The sequence below is a fragment of the Cupressus sempervirens genome, chromosome 6, assembly GCF_028749045.1.
Source record: "Cupressus sempervirens isolate cs-2001-9-10 chromosome 6, ASM2874904v1, whole genome shotgun sequence".
Lineage (NCBI taxonomy): Eukaryota > Viridiplantae > Streptophyta > Pinopsida > Cupressales > Cupressaceae > Cupressus > Cupressus sempervirens.
In genome coordinates this window covers 277,610,289-277,634,927 of record NC_143123.1, presented here as the reverse complement: position 1 = coordinate 277,634,927, position 24,639 = coordinate 277,610,289, and the positions used below count along the sequence as shown (strand labels likewise).

At 36.7% G+C, this 24,639-nt stretch overlaps 1 protein-coding gene across 4 annotated transcripts in view; it reads right to left on the bottom strand.

Annotated features, from left to right (window-relative positions):
- The window catches only part of LOC149552303 (exportin-4 protein), a 222,748-nt gene that overhangs the window by 22,715 nt on the left and 175,394 nt on the right, over positions 1 to 24,639 (bottom strand). For all 4 annotated transcript variants that reach the window (XM_089787824.1, XM_089787825.1, XM_089787826.1 and 1 more), the window contains one exon: positions 5,392 to 5,628. In XM_089787824.1, coding sequence (XP_089643950.1) covers positions 5,392 to 5,628 — 237 coding nt within the window. The remainder of the gene's footprint in view (positions 1 to 5,391; positions 5,629 to 24,639) is intronic.

Sequence of the window (24,639 nt, the reverse complement as noted above, 5' to 3'; positions counted from 1 at the left end):
AAATTTGACATTTGAAACCCTAAAAAGTGTGTTTATAATGAGCTATGTTGGGTTTTATGCCTCATTTGGTTTGCAAATAGATTGTTTTCTCTTGAGGTGGAGCAAATAGGTGGTTAAGAAAAAGTTTTGTTGAGCAAGAGGGACTTGGAAAATTGATTTGTGAAGCTTGATCAAGTATCTATGCTTCATTCCTACTCCTTGGAAGCTTCTATTGAGTGAAAGAGGTAAGTTTATTTTTCAATTTTTCTCATTTCTCTTGAATTGTCCATAAGATCTACCTATTTATACCCATTCTCTTGGTTTTATTTTGAATGTGTAAAAAAATTATTGTCATAGGAACTACAATGGCATCTACCTCTTCCTCCATAGGCTATAATGAACAACAAAGAATACATCTGAATTCTGATTCTCCTTTCTAGAAGTACGTTGATATTATAAGACCCCTTCCTAAAGTTTGTGCATTATGTTTGAAATGTCAATGTTCTGATGTAGAAAGGAATAGTTTATCATCGGCAAGTGGGCTATTTGTGAGGATTTCGTAGAAGAGGAGACAAGAAATGCCCTAGAGAAAAAGATGCTCCTATACCGAATGAAACAATATTAACATATATCATGGATTATGAAGTAGAAGATAGAGAAGCGTGTAGACAAATATGCTCACTAAAACATTCAAAGGGAATGCAACCCCCATCTTCAAATATTGTGATAGACGACCACCCCTTTTATACTACCATAGTTGAGCTTGAAAGTACCCGTTCCATGCAAAAGAAGGGACTTTTGGAAACTGAAATAAAATTTGATATTTGAAACCCTAAAAAAGAGTTTTTATAATGACTTGTGTTTTATGTTTAACTTGGTGTGCAAATAGATCATTTTCTCTTGAGATGGACCAACTAGTTGGTTACACAAAATGTTGATTGGGCAAGAGGGACTTGGAAAAAAAATTTGTGAGGCTTGATCAAGTGTCTGCACTTCATTCCTACTCCTTTGGAAGCTTGTACTAGGTGAAAGAGGTAAGTTTTTTTTTCATTTTTAATTGTTTTTCATTTCTCTTGAATCGTCCATAAGATCACCTATTTTTTCCTAATCTCTTGACTTTATATTGAATGTGTAAAGACTTTATTGCCACTAGAACTCAATGGCATCTACCCCTTTCGCCATAGGCAATAATTAACAACAAAGAATACATCTAAATTTGGATTCTCCTTTGTGGAAGTATGTTGATATTATAAGACCCCTTCCAAAAGGAAGTGCATTTTGTTTGAAATGTCAAGGTTGAGATGTAGAAAAGAATATACTATTGGGCGGTAGGCCATTTGTGTGAATTCCCTAGAAGTGAATTGAAGAAATGCCCTTGAAAAAAAATGCTCCTATACCACATGAAACAATATTAAAATTTATCATGGATCATAAAGAAGCTGAAGAGAGAGTAGTATGTAGACAAATATACTCACTAAAACAAACCCAAAGGGAATGCAACCCCCATCTTCAAATAGTGTGATAGAAGACCACCCTTTTTATACTACCACAGTTGATCTTGAAACTAAACTCAAGCACCCATTCCATGCAAAAAGGGGACTTTTGGAAACTTAAATAGAATTTAACTTTTGAGACCCTAAAATCTTTTTTTGTAATGAGTTGGGTTTTATGTCTCATTTGGTGTGTACATAGATTGTTTTCTCTTGAGGTGGAGAAATACGTGGTTGAGAAAAAGTTTAGTTAAGCAAGAGGGACTTGGAAAATTGATTTGTGAAGCTTGATCAAGTGTATGTGTTTTATTCCTTGTCCTTTGGAAGCTTCTATTGGCTGAAAGAGCCCTTTTTTCATATTTCTTCTCCATTTCTCTTGAATTGTCCATAAGATCTACCTTTTCTTTCCATTCTCTTGTTTTTATTTTGAGTATGTATAAAATTTATTGCCATAGGAACTACAATTGCATCTACCTCTTTCTCCATAGGCAATAATGAACAACAAAGAATACATCTAAATTTTGATTCTCCTTTGTTGAAGTATGTTGCTATTATAAGTGGTACATTATGTTTGAAATGTCAAGGTCGTAATGTAGAAAGGGAAAGTTTATATGATCGGGCAGATTTGTGTGGATTTCCTAGAAGAGTCAAGATATGCTCCAGAAAAACATATGCTCCTATACCAAATGAAATAATATTAAAATCTATCATGGATCATGTAAAAGAAAAAGTAAGAGAAGCATGTAGACAATTATCCTCACTAAAAAATATCAAAGGCAATGCATTCCCATCTTAAAATATTACGATAGAAGGCCACCCCTTTTATATTATGGCACCTCAGCTTGAAACTAAAACCAAAGCAACCATTCTATGCCACGAAGGGGACTTTCGGTTGCCAACCAAGATATAGAAAGATGCATATATGTAAATGGGTTGCCTTTCAGTGTCATTTGCTCCCCATATTGGAAGACGATGTTGACAAGTTCAATGAAGCTCCAAAAAGGTATAAGGGTCTCTGTTGTGAGAAGATACACAACAACTTGTTGGAAAGAGAGGCCAAGGGGGTTGAGGATGGATCGAAGCTCGTAAGAGATTCGTGCATTGAGACAGGGGTATCAGTTGTTTTAGATGGGTCGAAAGATGCAAGAAATTGTCCCTTAATCAATGTCATAGCGGTGTCCCCTAAAGGGCCAATATGTTTGAAATTCATGGATTATAAGGAGCAAGTAAAAGATGGGCAACTTATCACTAATATCCTCATCTCTACCATTGAGTCAATGGGGCCTACAGAACGTTGTTCAAGTCATAATTGACAAGTGCAAAGAATTGTAGAGTTATCATTTTGTTGGTTAAAGAGCAATATTAGTATATCTTTTGGACACCTTGTGTGGTCCCCTCACTCAATCTTATGCTAAAAAAGATTGGGTGGTTAAAAGAGGTGTATGCAAAGGCTGAAGACATTCAGATGTTTATCACAAACCAATGCATGTCTCGAGGAATTTTCAAATTATTCTCAAATTTGGAGTTGTTAAAAAGTAGTAATTGAATTAAAATAATTAAAATTAGTATTTTACATTTTCTGATTTTCATAATTCGATTGTGTAATGTGTATTCTTTTTTAAAAGGTCTCGATTTAGTTGTATTTTTTTCCTTTAATTTCTAATAGGTTACTAAGACCTATTTTGCATCAAACCTAATCATCTTCACACAACTTGTGAAAGTGAAAGCAGCACTTTTGAATATGGCAATCAACAATAATTGGTGTATACTGTATACGGAACAAAGCAACACTAAGAGTGCAACCAAAATTAAGAAAAGAATATTTGATGACTCGTGGTGGAAACATGCAGAGTATCTCCTTCGCTTCATCGGGCCCATTATCAGCTTGCTTCACTACACCGATATGGATAGGCCTTGCATTGGAGAGGTGTATGATAGCATTGACTCAATGCTTGTGAAGATGAAGAAAATCATATATGACAAAAAGAAAGACCCTCAGGAGACCTGCTCCAAACAATTGCAAGCAATTATTGTATGATGATGCAACAAGATGACCATTCCTCTACATCTTGCCTATGCATTGACACCAAAATATTATAGCAACCAAAATCTTGATATGTCAAAAGGGATTCTACCCTATAGAGATTTAGAAGTGCCTAATGGGTACAAGGAAGCATTCCTTAGACTAATGATGATATTGAAGATTTGATTAGGGATGAGTTCATAGAGTTTGTTAATGTAAGAGGTCTAAGTAATGATGCTCTTTGTCATTGGTTTAGGAAGGATGCTCATAGTTGGTGGTACCTCCTTGACCAATGATTCCAGTTGTTGCAACCCCTTGCAATCGAATTATATCACAAGTCTTATTTATAATTTTATTTTTTTTATTTCGCCTTCAGAGGTTAGTAATAATTTTATAACATTAACAATTTTATTTTAATTGTTTACTTTGTCTTGTCTTCATGGGTTGCTAGTTCATTTGCATCAGAAAGAAATCGGAGCACAAATTCTCATCCACTCAATAAAGCAAAGTATGTTACAATTAAAAAGAGCAGAGAACTAAGTATATGTGCATTCCAACTTGCATCTCCTTTAACACAAAAAAATGAATACAAAGAAGGGGAGTCGAAGATGTGGGATACAAATGCAGAGCATATGGAGTTAGAACTTAGGATGCCTCCACTTCTCATCTTGTAGTTTCTGAATTGGAGGACTTGGACAGTGATAACCTTATTGATGCAGCTGATCTCGTTGGACTTGGCACTATTTGTGAATCAACTAATGCCATTGAAAAGGAAGATGAATCCATTAAATCATTGAAACTTGGTATAACGTTCTAATTGTTGCAAGTTGAAACAATGATACTTGATACTATCATTTTGATATTTTGATGTTGAACTTGAAGTATATAATGCTATAGTTACAAGTATATGGTGTTTTTGTCATCTATATGGTATTGTGTGACATTCTAATCATAGTTCATGCCATTGAAAAGGAAGATGAATCCATTAAATCATTGAAACTTAGTATAACGTTCTAATTGTTGCAAGTTGAAACAATGATACTTGATACTATCATTTTGATATTTTGATGTTGAACTTGAAGTATATAATGCTATAGTTACAAGTATATGGTGTTTTTGTCATCTATATGGTATTGTGTGACATTCTAATCATAGTTCATGCTTGTAGGCTGCATATACATGCATACATATATACTAACAAACCCAAACCCCATGTCAAAATTTTCCATACTGGCAAACTGATTCTTTGAACCTGAATCACAACATTAGTTTTATATTTATGCTAATACTATAGGTGTCTCACTTATACACTGACCTTGAGTTATCTTACTTCCTTGTGAATTTGCATGCACGTGAAGCAAATTTAACTCAAGGCATAGTGGCTCATCAATATCTACAATTAGTGATTGCATACCCTTACTACACCTTTTCATATATTCTAAGATCCCACAATTTTCTCTAATGCAAATATTTCTTATATAAGTACATATAGGCTTAATCTTAAATTCTCTAACCATGTTTAATGAGAATATTCAGCTTCCATTAATTTTGATATATACTCCAGGAACTCCATTACTCAAGCACATTATTGAAAAGTGCATTTCCCTCACATACTTTTCTCAACCACAACAGATGGGGAGATGCACTTGGTTATCAAGGAAGCTTTTAGTACATATGAAGCCAATATTAAAAGTAATTAGTATGAAAATGCTGATATTCATATACTTGGATACTATAGTTTGTCCAATATATCAATTTCTGTATACTTAGAAATTACTGGGAATAGGTCATATCCATCACTAAGCACAACAATTCATTTGGCAAATATACAATCAAATTTCAACCAAGAAGAATAACTGGTATTATGCTTCATGGAATTGGATCACCCATATAATTTACCTGCAGATTTCCCTCACCAGGCCATGAGGTCAAGGTGGCAATGGCAATGCGAACAAGAGTTGCAAGTAAAACTTTTCCTTGATTTTCATCACTTATAACACACGAAAATGCTTTCCTTCTGGTAGATGTTTTATGTTTCTTTTCATCATCCTCTCCAAGCGTTGAAGTCAGTCCCCTGCCAACATCATGTGGCATCATATATGTTCCAACCCACCTTGCAAGAAACCACACCACTGCCTGTACAGAAAAAAATTGTTACAGAGAAAATAAGCTTCAGAAAGAAAGAACCCTAATGAACATTAAAATACTAGATTCAAAGAATTATAAAAGCAATGCCACTTTTCAGTTGCAAAAATATTGTCAGTGCACTTCTATTAAATTGCACAGGCGTTTGAAATGCATATCAGAAGGCATTCTTTTAATTATTGTGCTATATTAAAACACAGGGTTCATCTATTCAACAATAAGGCAAATTGAGCTCACAAAATCCATGTGATACTCAAGCTACTGTAGATATGTGTCCCTAGTAAAGCATGGTTTAGAGACATCCTAAGTTCCTTTTGTCCCTTGCTGAAAGAAGCATAAAAATCCTCTAAGTCAATACAACAGAGAAAGAAAGTTACAAAAAATCTGTTTTTTTTTCCAGAAGCCCCACCTCTACCTACAAGCAAATGAAAGAACCCCATTCATTCTTACACCTTAAAAAATAGCAAAATAAAGTTTGTACCTTTATAGGTACAGAACATTGTAGACAAGATATTAGATTTATTAATATATGTTGAAGAATTTTATAATATTGATTATAACCTGAGAGAGGCTTGATTATACAGAGCCTAGATACACCAACAAAATCAACGGTTAATGAACATAGTGATCTTATAACAAATTCTCTCCGGTCAAGATGTGTGTCCAACAAAACATGGGCACAGAGGAATGTGTAGATGGTTTCTCAAAGATAGTTGCTCCCATGGTAAATGTTTCCCCTTAAATTAATTAATATTACCTGTCCCAAAAAAAATTGCTTGTTTGGGGTTCCTGGAATTTGTACATTCAAATAACTGTAGCTCATCTTAGAGGACAAGTAATTTAGTTTGAACCTGCATTCAGAGTTTCTTCTTACTGCTCTGGATTAACTACATGTATGCAGATGACAACAGGTTGGGATAAAGCAACTCAAGATCATGTTGTTATCAGTAAACCATATTAATCAATCTATCTAAAGACAAAAATTAGAAGTAACTAGATAAGATAGACAAATACAAGATTAAACAAGACATCAATGCTTTAATAGAGAACTCTTCCAAGAGAAAACGACCAAAAGATAGTCACCGTGTATTTGTCAAACTCCAGAAATTCAATACACGTATCCTATAGAGTCTCAATCTACAATATTCCTATCAACCTTTAAAATGGCCAATGTTCAGAGTCCAGACAATCTAACTTCAAGTCTTCAACCAAACTTGGCATGTTCACATGAGACGATACATAAAGGCATCATGATGGAATATTAACCAACTATGCAAACAACACGTGGAATGCCAAGTCCAACAATACAATGACATCGGAACATCGTACATATCAGTAATCATGATTTCTCCATGTAGTCTTCTAGTACAGCACCACAACAAGCTCCAAGCTTGTGGTAAAATAGACAAGCATTTAGTCATTTTTGCATGCTTGTGGTATCTCCGAACATCTTGAACATTACCATGTCCCTAGATTGCACCACATGAACCCCATCTCTACAAAAGTGCACATAGATCGCCCCTCATGCATCCAATGTAATGTCCCCATTTTAGCTAACCATGGTTTGTGGCTTGGTTTAGCCTATCATTGACCCTCGTAGGCTAAGTTGGTTAGAGAGTCTCAACTGGCAAAACCGGAAGCCAATTCTTATTCCAAAGGACAGGAGTCTTCAGGATTGCTATTTAAGGAAAGTTGGAATTTCAATCTTTAGCAGAGCAACTGAATAGGTTATGTTGCAATGTTAACATCTGGCATCTTTAGCTTGAGCAGTTATTCAAGAACTTACTATTTATAGTGAGATAGATATGCAAAACTGCTATCTTTTGCAGGGAACCTAGACATTTGGCAACTATAATGGATGTCTGGATTCTTAGTTGACTTCTTGCAGGAGATTCAATAGCTTAACCTCATATGATTTGATTACTAATAAAGTTAAGTGTTATCAATACTCGAATCGAAGTTATTAAGTTAATGGGGCCAAGTCCTCATTACAGTGTATTAATTGATTAGATTAATTGGGCACCCATAAGATTATAAATTGATATTATAAAGTAAATTCATTGCAATGTAATATATCATTCAAGTGACTTGTTTAAGAAGCCTTATGGTGGAACTTTATGGAGATTTTTTTAAAAGCCTCTTCAAGAAAATCGATTTCATTATATGATGAATGATTTTTTCTTGTTTCTTGAAATTTGGGAATTGTGTAAGAGACAAGATTTTCTGCAATTCTTCTACATTAGAGGGAGACAATTCTTCAGTGTTTTCAGTGATTTGAGATGGTAGAAGATCCACTGAATTTTGCATACCAGGTTTGCTTCATCCAGGACCAATATTTTTGTTTCAATTTCATAGATCAGGGAGTTCATTGAATATATTGAGGAATACATTATAAGAGGTGTTAAATGCAGCCCAGAATTAGAGAACGCATCTCTTAAGGCAGTTTGTATGGCATTTTTGTGGCATCGGAATTCTACTAAAGCCAACACGAGTCTTCTAGTGAGGCGTTTGACCCTATGGTATGATCATTCTCATCTAGGGTCTCAGATCACCACAGGTTTGAGTGCCTAGGGAACTGCTATCAGTGTATGATGCTTTGTAGGATTCTCGCTAACATTTACCAGTTGCATTGGGTTTCAGATTTTTCCTATGAGCTGATTTTATTTTAAAATATCCAGAATTGCAAGTGAAAGCATTGTTATTGTCTATTGACTAAATAAGACAATCTGTGTTGCTTAATTACAACCATTTTCTATTTCTTTACGCGTTCTATTATCCACAAAATCCAATTTATATATTCTCAAAAAGACATAAAAGGATAAGTCATTGCAAATAACATCAAAAAACCTGTCAATTGTCAGAGTGGTTAGAGATTAAGCCAGCAAGGCTCATAACAGTGGTATTAGAGCATTATTTTACTTGCTAACAAGATATGGTATGAGAATTTATTTCATAATGTCCATAAGGACATCATAAATATTTCAGACTAAGATGGCTAACCAATTGTTTGACGGAATGATGAAGCAATGATTGTGGGGTTTGTAATGTAATTTTGAGATAGAACTGTTAGGGTTCTTACAGTGGTGTCAAAGCGATTTCCTACCATCCTCAATGGTTGGAGTTTTTATGCAACAACAGAGGTTTGATTCTACAGGCATTATTCATGTAGGGGAAGAACAAAACAATAGGTTGAACAGGCACAAGAAATACAATCGGGCACAATGGATGACAAGAGATGTGGTAGTCCACCCAATAATGCAGAATATAATGAGGATAGGGAAGCCATGGAAATATTCAGGGATCCTTCAACAGGGCAGAAACAGCCGACCACTTGTTTGTAGCAGCTTGCCACAACCATACAAAAGATATATTTGCCTAGAGGGAAAAATCATGACAGGGAAGAGCAGGTGCACTTTCAATCCCTAGCGTGAGAGGAGTTCCTATAGATACCTATGACAGTCCTACACGTCCCACATTCTTGAGGGATGAATTCGAGGCAGGGAGTGTAAAGGAAGAAGAAGGTGCATCTTTCGCTGATAATGTTTTGACTATGCATGATGAGTGGATGCATTGCCACAAACAGTTGAGGATCATTTTCCATTTGATACGTTCATGACCCAAAGGAGAGAGCATAGCAGACCTGGGCAGGAAATAAGACCAAGGAACTGGAATGTTGATCTTAAACATGTCATTAGCAAGCTCACACTTTCTATGTTTGATGGCAGTGGGAAGGTCACAGCTAGTGCCCGGATTAGTAAAGTACGTACTTTCTTGACTCTTTGGTGTATGATAGAGGTGGATGCAATTAAGTTTGCAAAATTGCATCTGGATGGCTCAACCCACGATTGGTGGCATCACGGGATGGTCACCTTGCAGCATAATCTCATTACCTCTTATCAGGAGTTCTCTGATAGATTGATTGAGCGTTTTGACACAAAGGATACAAAGACATATTTTAGAGATCTTGCTCACTTCAGATAGGTGGTCAGTTTGGATTCTTTCATTACTGAGTTTGAGAGGCTTGTTATAATGGTTCTTGATGTGATAGAGAGACATTTGGTCCTATTATGTACTAAGGGTCTTCAAGAGCTTTTGAGACATTGGCTTAAGGAATTTGATCCGCCTTTCTTGCATGGGGCCATTAAAAAGGCAAGGAGTGTGGAGCTTGCAACTCCTAAGAGGTAATTTCAGCCTAAATCTACCACTTTGCCTTTAGAGGAGGATCACCCAACAATTCCTGATCAAAACAAAAAATCAGCAGCAAAATATGATAAGACAAATCAAGAGGATTTAAGAAAGAAACAACTATGTTATTGGTGCAAAGAACCCTACAATCATGACAACACCTGCTCATTGCGACCGAAGGGAAATGCCAGCCCTTCTACGTTTATTATGAGGATGATGAGGCTGAATATTCACATAATCCAATTCTTGCTGATGTTTATGAGGTTTGCAAAGCCTCTCATGACTTTGGTCTCAATGCCAAACTACCATGTTGGCATTATCTACCACCATACCACATGCATCTGCTTTTAGGATTTGAGGTTTAGTGGATTAACAACGTTGTGTTTCCATACTTGACACTGGAGCTACACTAAATTTTATTGATGAGGAATTTGTCAGTAATTGTGAACCTCAAAATGGGGACTTCACAAGATCCCCTGTCAGAGCGGAAGATGGTTATACCTTTGCCTATGCTACATGTATATGCAATCTCACTGTTTCATTTGATGACTACGAGCTATGGGCTGATTTCTATGTAGTCAACTTGGGTCAGTTAGACATAATGTTGGGTATGCAATGGCTTCAGAACATTGGAGGGTGTACCCTCAACTTATCTTTGATGGAGATGAGATTTGAGCACTAGGGCAGGAGGTATGTGTTGAGGAGAATCACAAAGAGGAGTTTACACTCTATTTCTCTGTTTAGAGAGAAGGGCAAGGTGATAGAGGAGCGTGATATGGTACATGAGGATTATAACACATCATGTCTCCAACAGTTTAAGGATATACAGTTCTAATCAACAAAATGATGAGGTACTTTGTGAACAATCCTTTTTTTTGAGATGGAAGTTGCATTGTTGTATGTCAATCCTTTTTTTAAGGTTGGCGTTGATCACTCGCCCGAGATTAGCCCTCAAGTTTGGGATCCTACTAGTGCATCAGGATTCCAAACAAGTTGCATAGAGGATTTTCCAGGGGTGTGCATGGTGATAAGTGCCTATAGTTTTACATTTGATCAACATTGTACATGATATTTTCTGGATGCACAGTTCAATAGTGCATGAGATGGATGATTTGTATGACGACATATCCTGCATAGTGTATGGGGTCAAATCTTGCAGATCTACAGAGTTTCTCCCACATAATGTTTTTGTTGTGTGACATCGGTTATTGAAATGGTTTCGGTTTGGCAGATTATGATGGTTGTATTGAGGATGTCGTTGGAGCAATTGGTGGGTGATGATAGGGACATTACACACTCCTACCCATGGGATCTTGGTGAAGTTGTGATTTCTCTACAGGTCTAGTACAATGAGCTTTAAGATAATAGATTGCTTAGCAACGAGAAATTTCAGTGAAGGTGGACTGTAATGTCCACATTTTAGCTCGCCATGGTGTGTGGGTTGGTTTAGCCATGATTAGCCTTCATAGGCTAAGTCGGTTAGAGAGTCTCAATTGGTAGAACCAGAGGCCAATTCCCATTCTAGAGGACAGGAGCGCTCAGGATTGTTCTTTGTTTGGTTTAGTTTGGCATACTTACTATCTGTAGTAAGTGTCTATTTCAAGGAAGTCAAGATTTCTATATTTAGTAGAGCCTCTGAACAAGTTATGTTGGAATGTTGAGATTTGGCATCTTTGGCTTGAGCACATATTTAGGGACCTACTATTTTGTAATATCCTGGATAGATATTATGCCAAATTTATCACATATATATTTTTAAAAACAAGCAGGTAATTTATGCAATTGAAACCAACAAATGAACCATAGATGCTGCTTAAAATACTCAGTTGAAAATAACTTCAGATTTTATATTATATTATAATAGCCAATGATACAATAACATCACCAAAAAAAGCTCATATAAATTCTTCAAAATACGTTATTGTATTATACATCAGGAATGCAATAACAAACACCAAATATCCAATCTTAAAAACAGTATTACAATCAGATTGGAAACACTTAAGAGCTTGTAAGCTCAGCATGAACTCCATCTCAAATCCACTGCAATGATAAATCAGGTTTGCTTCCAATCCACCAAAAATGGCCGGAGGGTTTCCATGCTCAGGTCTAAATAGGAAGTCGTAAGCTCTCCCACTTTTTCTCCAAGACAAACTCAAAAACCAAGACCAAAATAATAAACCAAGCATGCTCAAAATGAACTGGCTTCCTCCTTTATAATATTAAATTTACCCATTTAATAAATTTGCATTAAGCTCCAATAAGCCAAATTTAATATTTTTTGAATTTGACTTTAGAAATCCTAATGTCCCAAAAAGGGGGCATTAAAATCCTCCCTCCTCAAGATTGCTTGTCGTCAAGCAGTCAATACTAGGATACTATATCATAACTCCTATTGATAACTGTGAAATAAGAATGCAACCCATCTATCAATAAGATCCCTAAATCCCATGTCAACCTGTAAAACCTAGCTACACACAACTGCTATGCTACTCTAATCTCATATGCACTAAGCCTCAAACTATGTAATAAATTGCTGTAATTCACAAACCGCAAGGCATTCCTCCTATAAATTCTTAGATCCCATACCATCCTATCAACATGATCGTGGGAGTAGTATTAGTGATCTAGCAATCCACTTTCCTCCTGTCTCATCCAAGTACACAAGTATATTACTCTACCCATGTTAAAGATGCCTCTGATATGCATGAAGTTCGACACATGAGTCCACCACGTAACACTATCATAAAAAGGATCAGCAATACAAAAGATAACACTACTGTCATTGTGTCCCTATATTGGAACGGTAAACATCTCATAAGGTATGTGGCTCAAGATGAGATATCTCCACAAATCAATTTGCAACTTGTTAACTTCTACAAGTTGAACCAAGAAAAACAATTGTAGACCAAATGAAACAACCACTGAAAATTGGAGTATCCATAAAGATAAAATTACCAATCAATAAGTAGGCAAATGCCATATCATAAGAACTCGGTGGCAAAAATGAGATGAGAACAAGGGTACCTCCTGTCTGTACTCATTTAATGCCATATCTTCTAATTCACTATGAATACCATCAACCAAATCAATATCTCGATTAATAAGAAGATCATCACCGAATGAAATCTAGAAATTATTTTCACTTGGTTCAACTCTACCCACATGACATCGTGAAGATACACCACTATTGTTATAAAATCAAAGTTCTCGTAGTTGACTTCTTGTTGGTCCTTAGGGTCTTATTTGGCATAATGTGTCTCATATGGATAAGGTGAAGTGACAATACCATTTTCACCCTCATTCTCACCATTTGTATGATTTCCTTGGTTTTAGAATTAAGATCATCTTCCATTGGAATAGTTGTCATAGAAATCTAAGTTTCAACCTGGTGTATAGAGTAATGTGTCATACTTAGCTGAAGATAAAGTTCATCTGCCTTTTTGCCTCGTCTTCTCCAAATTTAATAGCAAGTTCTCTATCCATAAGAGCTGCAAATAATCTGATTTCATTGTTTCAAATGCTTCTTTGATTGTTTGTAGTTGCATAGTAGTCACTCCACATGAAAAACCTTGTTGCCTTTCATCACTTTGAATTTTCCATATAAATTCTTCGATGAATTTGTGAGAGTTATCTGCCCTTGTTAACACTTGTACAAGCTTCTCTTTTGTAACTAGTAACATGCCTATCAAATCTTGCAACAATAAAGGTTTGTGTTCAAATTCACATAGGGAGCAAGGGCTGTCGTGTAACACATTTTCTGATTTATCCTCAACTGTTGGAGTTATATAATCATTGTAGTCCATTATATTTCTAGAAGATGTCATTTTTATGCGGTGCATGTGGGGCAGCATTATGATTGTACAAGGAATCCTCAAAAAGTTTTTCTTTTCACGTGTACTATCAATACGGATCTGCAAATCACATATGAAAAGTTCTAAGTACTCTTCCCCTTTGATGATTCTTCCTCCACCTTGGCTAATTGGAAGCCATTAATTTTGTGTTTTCATCATGCCTGGTAAAAGATGTATTCAAAGATGGATCTTTAACTTGCTCCTTGTAAGTTATGGCACTACTTTCATCTACAACTTTTCCCTCATTGTCATTCAGCTGCAATATACCCTCTCCCTGAATAGTGCCACATATATGTTCAAGTGTCCAGGCCTCCTGACATGAGAACCAAATCTGCTCTTTCCTCATTTGGTTTTACTTGTCCTTGAAGATCCTGCATCTAGTTTTTCTTTAGCCTGATGTTGATTATACTTCTCACTTTTTGGCACACATTATTTGAGCACCTTGTTGACCAAATTATAAGTCATTTTTGAAGCATCTCATTCTTTCCTTGAAATTGCTTACATATACATAAGAGGCTGATAATGAGTATCACTCACGCTTATGGTTGTAATCATAATAGTTTCCGTAGCTGCAAAAAAAATTAAATGGTATTTTTTCCCAATCGTGCCCAAGAAATGTTGAAACATGGTATATAATAGGTCGTACAATCCCAGGTCAAGCAAGAGATTGCATAATCTAATTTCTGCAAATGACTTCCCTATAGCAGCTCTTCTAGAGCAATGGTGACTACTACTATCGCTAAGATTTTGAAAACTATCAACAGTAAGTTGTACTACCTACTTCATGATGTCTTCTTCATAAGTATCTTGTGGTGCTAAAATCTTATGACCTCCATTAGCAAGAAAAAACTAATAGTTTTATCTCACTATCTAAATATTTCAGCCACTTGTGTTGATTCAATGTAGTTATTGCAGGTACAAGAGCAATCCACAACAAGTCATGGGGTGATTGCTCTACAATGGTCAAGCATCCTTCCAATTGGATTTAGGTGATGAGAGCATTTTCCCTTGTTTGTGAATCCAAACCTAACTTGCCACCTATCTTATAAAGCATTTTTGTCAACTCTAACATGTCATTTAATGCCATTTTAAATCTGCTCTCAGACATGAGGTACCCCTGTTCTGCACTAAATCTGTCTTGTAATTTGGACAAATTATTTGCGCTACTTTCCTCACTACTACTTGCAAACTCCAGATATGATAATTTTATCCATGTTATTGCAGTCCCCACTGAGCACGACCATTTATTCATTCAAAACATACATTGGGATATAATGCAACAATAACAAGTACTGGACTGATGCAAGTCTCAAACCATAACACAGTAATGCTTGCCCCAAGAATATTTAAATAATGAAAACCAACGGGTAAGCTTGGGACTCAAACCATTCTGCTACCAATTTCCAGACTGTTGTAATGAGAAGAATAATTTCCAGCTTCAACAATGACACGTATCAGGTAGAGTAGAGGTTTTGCAAACATCAAAGCATGCAACAGTTAGAGATTCTTTGTGGAACTCCAGTTTGTAATCAGAATGCTTCTCTGAAAATTTATGTTTTGACTGCAAAATGACAGTTACCGTCCCTATTTGGTTTGCCACTATTATGCCTACGAGACTGATGTAAATCTGTAACTGGGCCACACAAGGTTTCAATGTTGCTTGCTAATTTAGGAGCCAATGTGCAATGGCTCAGCTAATTACTGAACTTGCGTGATGTCTGGTCAATTTGAGCATTTATCTCTTAGCCTCTGCAAACTCTATAAGTTCCAACCCACCACTCTCAAACCTCCTTCCAACAAAGTCATCCCACCTACCAGATATCTGACACAAGGGTCGCATTGTAATGTGCCCTTTTTGGGACATTAGAGAAGTATTAGGCCAACCCAAAATTATATTAAAATTGACATATGGAGGACCTAATGCAGAATTATTTATGTCAATTTAATATTATAAACAGGGATAACATAAAGACAATTTGGCAAGAAGACAAGGGACAGAGAGTGGAAATTGAATAGTCACATCTCGATGCTTTAAAAGAAGGAAGGAGACTCATTTTGGGCGTGCTGGCTTATGTTTTGATTTTGGATCTGATTTCTGATTTCTCTTGGAAGAATTGAGAAGATACAGTTTTTCACAAGATCCTGAGGACGGAAACCTTCAGGCTCTTCTCAATTAAATGGACGTCAACGCAGCTCATCTTGGAGTGGATTCATCATGGAATTGACTGTTGTGCTTACAGGTTCTTTCTAAATTTTCCAGTGTGACTGTATATGTACTGAAGAGCATAGTGTGCAAAAGTGTTAGTAAACACTATCAATACAAAAAAGCCACAAGCATGGGAAAATGAAAAGATATTTCACGAGGATAAGGAAAGCCTCTACTCCAAGGAGGAATGTTGTTCAGCCAAAGAGAGTACCTCCATCATGATAAAAAAGAATCTCTATTCATGGTAATAGGAAAAAAATGATATCTTGGAAAATGAAGAAAAAGAAGAAAAGAAATCAGAAGTGGAAAAGAATACTGAAATAAATGGGAAAATTGATTCAGATGAAGAATATGATATAGATAAGCCCTAAGTGATATCAAGAAGCTTAGGAAAATAAATATGAAACAAAACTTACAAGCTTCCAGAAGACTATGAATCCAAAGCTAAAACGTCATAGAGTCATAAAGAGTCAGACGAAATGATCATTAATTTGAAAATCCAAATTCAAGAGGTAAACTAATTGTGGCAGAGGTTAGAATTCAATAAAAAGCAAATGAAGAAAGACTGTGAGAGGCATGAATCTAAAATAGTTTCCTTGAGGAAGGAAATAGAGAAAACAACCAAATAATTGAAAAAAAGAAAAAAATTTGAAAAAGGCACCGAGATATTAGATAATATCAGAAACAGGCAGAGGTCACTGTTTATAAATAGTGGTCTTGGATATAAGGAAAATCAGATGATGAACAAGGAAGACTTTCAAGAGTCACCTAAGCGGGTAAATGTAGAAAAAACTAAAACTATGCCAATGCTCTCAACAGTCCTATCAAAAATAGAACAAAAAAGAAAATCAAGTTCCAAAAGTTAATAATGACACATTAAGAAAATCCTTCCCCCTAAGACAGCCTTGTATGACCACAATTCAACATTCTTTTTCTGATTATTTTATTGTACCATGGGGATGTGCGCCCACCCTCCTACCCCCTACCCCTCAAAAAACCTGAGCATTCTAAGAAGGGGAACATCCCCAATACATGTAAACGGTGTTCCCAAGTCCCCAACATCACCACCAAGAATGCAAGGATGTCTCCTCGTTCCTAGGATACTGTGGGAGATGCTTGTGTGTCCCTCGAGCATCCCAACAATGGAAACTTAAAACACGTTTAAAGAAAAAAACACATTTTTTATTAGTTTTTTGGTTCTATTTGAACGCTAAGGGTATGTGGGGTCCATCTATGATCTTCTATTCCTTAAAAAGGCCTCCAAGCTTCATTTGGGTTCACATTTTCATTTCTAGTTATTTTCTGCAGCAAGAAATGGAAGGGTGAAGAGATGAGAGAAGAGTGATTGTAAGTGAAATATAAGAGGCAAGGAGCAAGGAGAGCAAGAAGATTCTTCACCTTGTTGAAAAGATTTTTCAAGAAAAATGAGTGTTCAACTTACTTTTATTTAATTTTCTAATTTTCACTTCAATGCTTTTTTCATTTCTTCTTGTTTCACTTTCTAATTTCATTTCATGTTTTTTCATTTCTGCTACCAAGTGAGCACAAATTGAGGGTTGTGATCTTGAATGACAATTATGCCAAGATTAGTTCATTGATGGAGATGATGAGAGCATGTTGGGAGGAGTATCGATGCACCAAAGTTATGGATGGGTGGATGGACATTAAGCATCATCCACTCATCAATATCATCATTACACACTCTGAGGGCCCATTCTTTCTCTAGGCGCTTAATTGTTCAAGGCATCAAAAGGATGCTAATTTTTAGTTTGACATCTTGCAAACAGCTATTGAGGAGATTGGGCTACAAAATGTGGTCCAAGTAGTGAGAGATGTAGCACATGTGTGCAGAGCTGCAAGGAAGCTTATTGAGGCAGCATACAAACATATTTGGTGGACTCTACGTTGTGCGCATGTCATGAACAATGCACTCAAGGATGTGGGGAAGACTGAGTTAATTAGACGAGTGGTCAGCGAAGTAAGAGATTTGCAAATGTATATTACCAAGCACCCCACTTCACATGCACTCTTCAAGAGTTTCACAAAGGAGTTCTTGAAACTAGTGCAAACCAAATATGCATACTATTTCATTCTTTTGGAGAGAACTCTTGAATTAAAGGAGACATTGCAACTCATGGTTATGACACAAGAATGGAATCGGTAGGGATAGGGCTAGGACAGAGGAGGGGAGGAGGGTGAAGGAGATAGTGAAGAGTGATGTGTTTTGGAGTGATGCAAAATACACAGTCTCTATCATCACTCCAACTTTTTAGGTCATCGGATATGTAAGTGGGCACAACTAATTGTGGAGAAGTGTATGAGCGCATTGATTCTATGCTTGGCCAGATAAGAACAATCGTGCAAGAAGAGGACCCCTCTTTAGCATTTTACAATGAGCACATTTGGTCTATTATTTAGCACAAATAGACAACCTAAACACTCCCTTGCACATGGTTACTTATGCATTGAATCTGAAGTCATACAAGCCTAGGGCTGGTAGAGTTGAACCGGTTCATTTTTCATTGTTCAATGTTCAAGAATTTATTAATTAGTATTTGGCATTTTCAATTTTGCTATTTTACTTCTTAATAGTTTTATGCGTCTTTTAATAACTAGCATTTGAAGTACTATATGTATAGCATATAGAATATACATCTCACATCCCTCGCCCCCAATCCCCAAATTGAGGCACCTCCTTGCCTCCCATCACGGAAACCTATCCCCCTATTCTGGCATCCCACCTTCCCCAATGGCAATGTATGGGTTTTACTACTTTTGTAGTCATTTGGCCATGAAGCAAGTGATTGTATGGCATTGGTGACATAATTATAGTTGGAAGACGACTAGAAGTCCTAATGGGATTAAAAGTACGAACTATTATTCATTTGCTCCTCTAATGGATTATAATATTACACGCTATGCAATAATTATGGACATACAACACACTACTGTGGAAGTGATTTTGCAGAACCGCCTAAATAGAACAAGGAAGATACCATGGCCTAACATAAAAGAAAAACTACAAAATTTTGGAAAAGGAAATAGGAGCAAGATAATGAAAATAACTTTATGCTTGTGCCAACTACACTTCATGCACAGATTAAGGAGAAGCAGAAATCTAGGGGGAGTTAGTCATTGCATTATATTTCAGCACTTTGGAGAAGACAAATCAAAGGATGAAATCTCACAAAATATTAGAGAATGATAAGATGTTTCCCATGTTCTATTTATGAATGGAAGTATAATGAACATCTCATTGCCAATGGTTTCAAGAAGGGGGAGAATTATAGGAAAAGGGAAAATAATGTCATTGATGTCAAGAGGAAGTATTTTATAGAAAAGAGGATTCCTCTTTGAAAAATTACTAAATTTCCCTTTTTCCATTTATGTATATAAGGGAAACATATAGAAGAGAGCCATGCAAAACGAGGGGGACTATTATGTTCACAGTTTAATTTTATGCGAGGTTGACATCAATGGCAAAGGGGAAGATTGTTGGAAACATTGTCATTAATGTGAAAGGTGTAAGAACGAGATTACCATTGATGTTAGATAAGATAAGGGAACGTAATATAAATTTATTAATGTCCAACAAGAGACCACAAACGGATCTAAGGGATTGAAGAGATTACAATACGGTTGCATCTAATAGTGGGAGCACAAACAAGTGTCCATGGAAAGAACAAAGTACAAAAGCCAAAAGGAAAAAAAGCAACAAGCAAAGAGACACAACAAAAGCAATAAGAGCCTAAGTACTTCCCAAAGGCGAAAAGTTGCCAAGGAACGAGGAATATGATCTAAGGTGAGGGCGCACAATGGTCCTAGGTTGTCTCGAGCTATAGCTGGAGGTAGGGTGGTGTTGGCGAGTATATCCACTATGAGGTCTCATGGATCTGGTGTGGCTCGATGAAGCAGAGGAAAGGTCAAACGATCTCTTTGTCCCCTAAGTAGGAGAATAATGAGTGAAGGAGATGAGTTGGTCAGAATCTTGTCTCAGCGAACACTGTGATTTAAGAGAGTGAATGCAGAGCCGCATGGCTTCCTGTAGATAAAGTGCAAGGTAATGTTGATTAGTGTATATGAAGAAAGAGGATAGGCTTTCACAATCCCTGAACAAGCAGTAGAGTCTCCCCCTGATCTCGTAGTGATAGGGCAACAAAATATAAAATGAGCCTCTGTCTCCACCTTTTCGAGAACGCAGTTGTGGAAAATCTTGTCCTCTCTGTCAACCAAATGGTTTGTCTAAATACAAAGTCAGTGTGAGCCCACCGTGAAAGACGCCAAAGAGATGAGGAGGGCACGAGTCCAACAACGATTGAGGTACCTAGGGCGAATGATGATCCCCTCCTGCATGTTCGTGCAATGCTCAGTACAAAAGGCCATCCTCAATTAGAACCCCATGGAGGGTTACTCCGAGTCATGATAATGTATTGTCTATAGATGTTGGCCCTAACGAACCTGTTTAGCACATGCCGAGAGGGAAGTAGGTGAGTCAACGCATCTAGAGAGAACTTAAAAGGGGGAAAGCAATCCATCAAGATCTCAACTAAGGTGAGATGAGCAGAGGCTTGGGCGAACTAGCACCAAGCCCTACCAGCAGGATCAGACCCCACAATCATATCAAAAGAGCAATAGGCTAGGTAAGAATATCTGTGATGGTCCTCTAAGGAGTCAGTGAAGCCTTGAAGCCAATGAATAAACCAAACCAGATCAAAGATGGTCTCAAGCTTGAAAGGCTAAGCACCGAACTTAGCTAAGATTATACTATGGGGGGTTGACCGGTGGCATCTGATGATAAGCCAAAGTAGAAGGGTATGGACTCTCTCAACAAACACCCAATCGAACTTCAGGAGAGAGGGCCCCCAAACCATAGAATTGTAGAGGATAGTTGATTTGACCAAGGAGTCCAAGAGGGATCTTGGTCGTGGTATCTTGGAATTGATGTCTGAAGCATTGTCTCTCAAACATAGCTAGGGTGTTGAGTCCCTTGTTGACCTAGGGCTACATAGCAGGTCTCAAGCTGAGACAAGGTCTGGAAAACTCAACCCCAAAGTATAGGAGGAAGTGATCTCAATCTCACAGCCTTGAAAAACAGAAGTAGAGATGAGAGGTCTTCAAACAGTTGAAGATCATCTGTCGGATCTTACCCAACTTGACAACTAGTTGTCTAGCATCACAAAAGAGGCCAAACCATCAAGGAGTTGTTGGAGCCCCTTAGGGGAAGACACCAAAAGAACCACATCTTGGGAAAAAGCAAGATGGATATCTAAACTTGGCGTAAGTAGCAGTCGTCCCCACGGAGTGAGAAGTCCTCAAGGAAGGTGTTGGTTCCCAAAACTGTAGATTGAAATCCTACAAATCTTGTCAACTCGATGCTAGGAAATCCAACAGGTTATGACCAACTTCACAGGATCAATCAATCTGATCTAAGTCCTCTACGCTTCTGGCTCTGCAAAACCAAGGTGGGTGTGCCTAATCCTGAACAAATCACTCAAATCCAAGATCCTTATAGAAGATTGGTTAGAACATGAATATAATGAAAATTTTCCCAAATGGCAAGGATTACAGAAAACTTTAAGTTTGCAAATTATGAATTAAAAATAATACATGAATGTTTTTTAAATAAGAAGTACGGATTAATGCAGCAAATGAATATATTAATTCTTCAAAGGAAAAAATGAAACAATTGCCAGCATATGGATTATGAATCATGAAAAATATAAAGACTGGTGCTTAATTAAATAGGCAAATAGAGTCAATATTATACGTTGAAACGTACAACTTTATAAAGTTTAATGTAATTAAACTATAAACAAATTAATAATCTAGACGCGACAGACCAATTATATGAACGCAATTTTAAACTAGTCTAGAATGCGCTTTAACTCCTTTGATATGGAGACAAACTAGAGATAGATTCAGAAACAATTAAATATTTCTCAATATCTATGATTATCAAGTTTTAAAATGCAATAATGACCCAGTCCACTTATCCAAACATTAAAATATTTATAGAATTCAAAAAATAATTAAAAAGGTCACAACTCAATAATATTTTAAACTCTAATGCAAATAAATAAAATAGATATGCTTACAGATTGTGCCGGAAATAAAAATTGCACTAGAGACAGTCCTTACCGATGATCCATCCAGTGCATTTCGATTCCAGGATCTCATATAAAAATTTATACTCAATGATCCAGGATCCAACAGCTTAGTTCAAAATTTCATTTCCTTATCAACGAAAGAATAAAATATATCAACATGCATAGTAGTATGAATATGTAAGTTTTTGATAATTGAATATGTATTGAATATTATTTTGGTTTGATTTTGCATCTTACATTTATAACATGCAGACGGGTACCAAATTTTCCTCACAACAACGTGACCTTTCATAACAAATAATGGGTCATTTGTTATCCATCGTGAGCCTTAGAGTTAATATAGTTTGGTTTTACCTAAGGAATCAAATCTAATTGTTAGTAATCATCTTCAAATGTTTGGAACTACGGTATAAACAGGGGCACACATTGGAAATATAATGTCGGACTATGCAGCATCCACTTTCTAAGCTTGAACATGCTTTTCCAACCTTGGAACAATATTTGGCTTCATATATATATATATATATATATATATATATATATATATATATATATCTTGATGGATTTTAGTAATAAGAATGGCTTCCAAGCAGATTCACACACGTCTCCAGAACATTATCATGCCTTTGCATACCAAGATGGCTTGCCGTGTGCAATTGCGATTAATATCATTGACTCTACATTTGTTTCTATGCCTGGGAATTCCTCCGGATGAAGAACAACTTCCCCAACATATCATTGGGCACTCGTATCCTCAATAGTTTCAAATTCAACGTCTTTCTCAGATGCATCCTGCGCTATCCTGCAACCCTTTATAAATATGTTGTTGGCTTCATTCGTTCCAATTCCATAAATCTGCACCAAACACAAAATATGGGTCAGATATAAATCACTAGGCAACAATTGGTGAAGAACAACACTCCAGCAGCTTCTACAAAATACAAGTGCCAAAGCTTCTTGGGCAATCATTCTTCAGCAACCGAAACTCATGCTCTCCAACTTTAGTGTTCATTCCTCTGGATTTGAATATGAAGAGTGTGTATACATATTAAATTAATGAATATTAAATCCATCTGAATCGATAGAATCATCTTCCAATCCCCATCCTATGGATCAAGAAACAGGCTGGGAGCTTGTACTTGTGGACATGCAGATCTATACCATCCTGAGTGATCAACAAATTCTTTCTGTACACAAAATCAGAACAGATGGCTTCATTTTGCACATGTTTGTATATTCATATATGCTAGGCTGTGTGCCTATGCCCTCCTTTGTCTTATACAGGTTTAGTTGCCCCTGCAAATTATGCTCCTATCAGCAAAAGGTTCCTTATCATCTAAGAACATCTCTGCGTGAGCAAAGACTATGCAAACTTCTCCTGCCATTTCCTTTTTTGTATATTATATGGTTGAGTCGGAGAAACAAGCAGCATCTGGGTTATTGAAATCCACCATGGATGTGGTCGACTTCATTGTGGCCTTTTGTTACTGCAGAAAAAATCTTATTTGCTGAGTGCCAATGTCTGAAACCTGTAAGATCCTGACTAGTCCATCTGTGTACACTTCATATCATACTTGTAACAAATCCACTTCATCTGATACAAATGTTTCTACTGTCACAATTATCGTAATTTCATGGAGTGGGACAATCATCTGAAACAGGGGTTGCGGTTAGTATTGCAGAATAGCCTTCAATGTTGTTCTGTTCTATATTTTTCTGTCATCTATTTGAACTCATATACTTATTCCTTCAATATGATGAATACACACCTTTCACATAATTAGTAATAGACCTGTTCACTGCATGAGGCTTGTATCAATATAAGGCTTGGAAACATCTGTGCGTCTTGTAACCAAAATGTTGCAAAGAAAATGGATAATCCTTGGCTGGGCACAACATCATCAGAAAGCTCATCATGATATGTCTGATATTCAAGGCACTTTGAATAGTTTTGAAATGCGACATGTGTGCTTATATGAAACTCCCTTTTCCATATTCTTCTGATCACGACCTTTAAGTATTATGAAGCATATTGTTTGAATATTAGTAGTGGGTAAGATCTATAGATTCTCTCTTTGCCATGGTGCTTAGGACTCTAAAATTTGCCAAAATTTTAGAGTTCCATCAGAAGGTCTCAAGCTCATCAATTTAAATACCGAAGAGACTAGGGGAGAGAGGGCAACTTGCTTCACCCCGATGGTGCTCAATATAGGATTCGAGAATCCCTTCTGAGTCCTAAATTTGACAACCACACTCTTGTACAATCTCATGATAGCAGTCAGAAGAGTCTCTAAGATCCCAATGCCCCTAAGCCACTAGAAGAGGGTAGTCTAAGGAACAGAATCAAAAGCTTTACAAAAGTCAATAAAGCAACAATAAACCTTCATAGAGCGATGCCTAGCCTCCTCAACGATAGTCTGCAAAGTCATTATATAGTTCGTGGTCTGGAAATTTGTACAGAAACCAACCTTTCCCCTAACCCGACAATACCGACAGTGAAGCTCCCTTGATAAATTTGTGTTCAACATAGTAGCATATAGTATTCCAAAAGTATGTCCAATCATGATAGTCCTGTACTTTCCGAGGTCAAAAACCTATACCGTCTTATGAATTGGATGGATGATGTGTCACGAGTAGAAGTCAGGAAAAC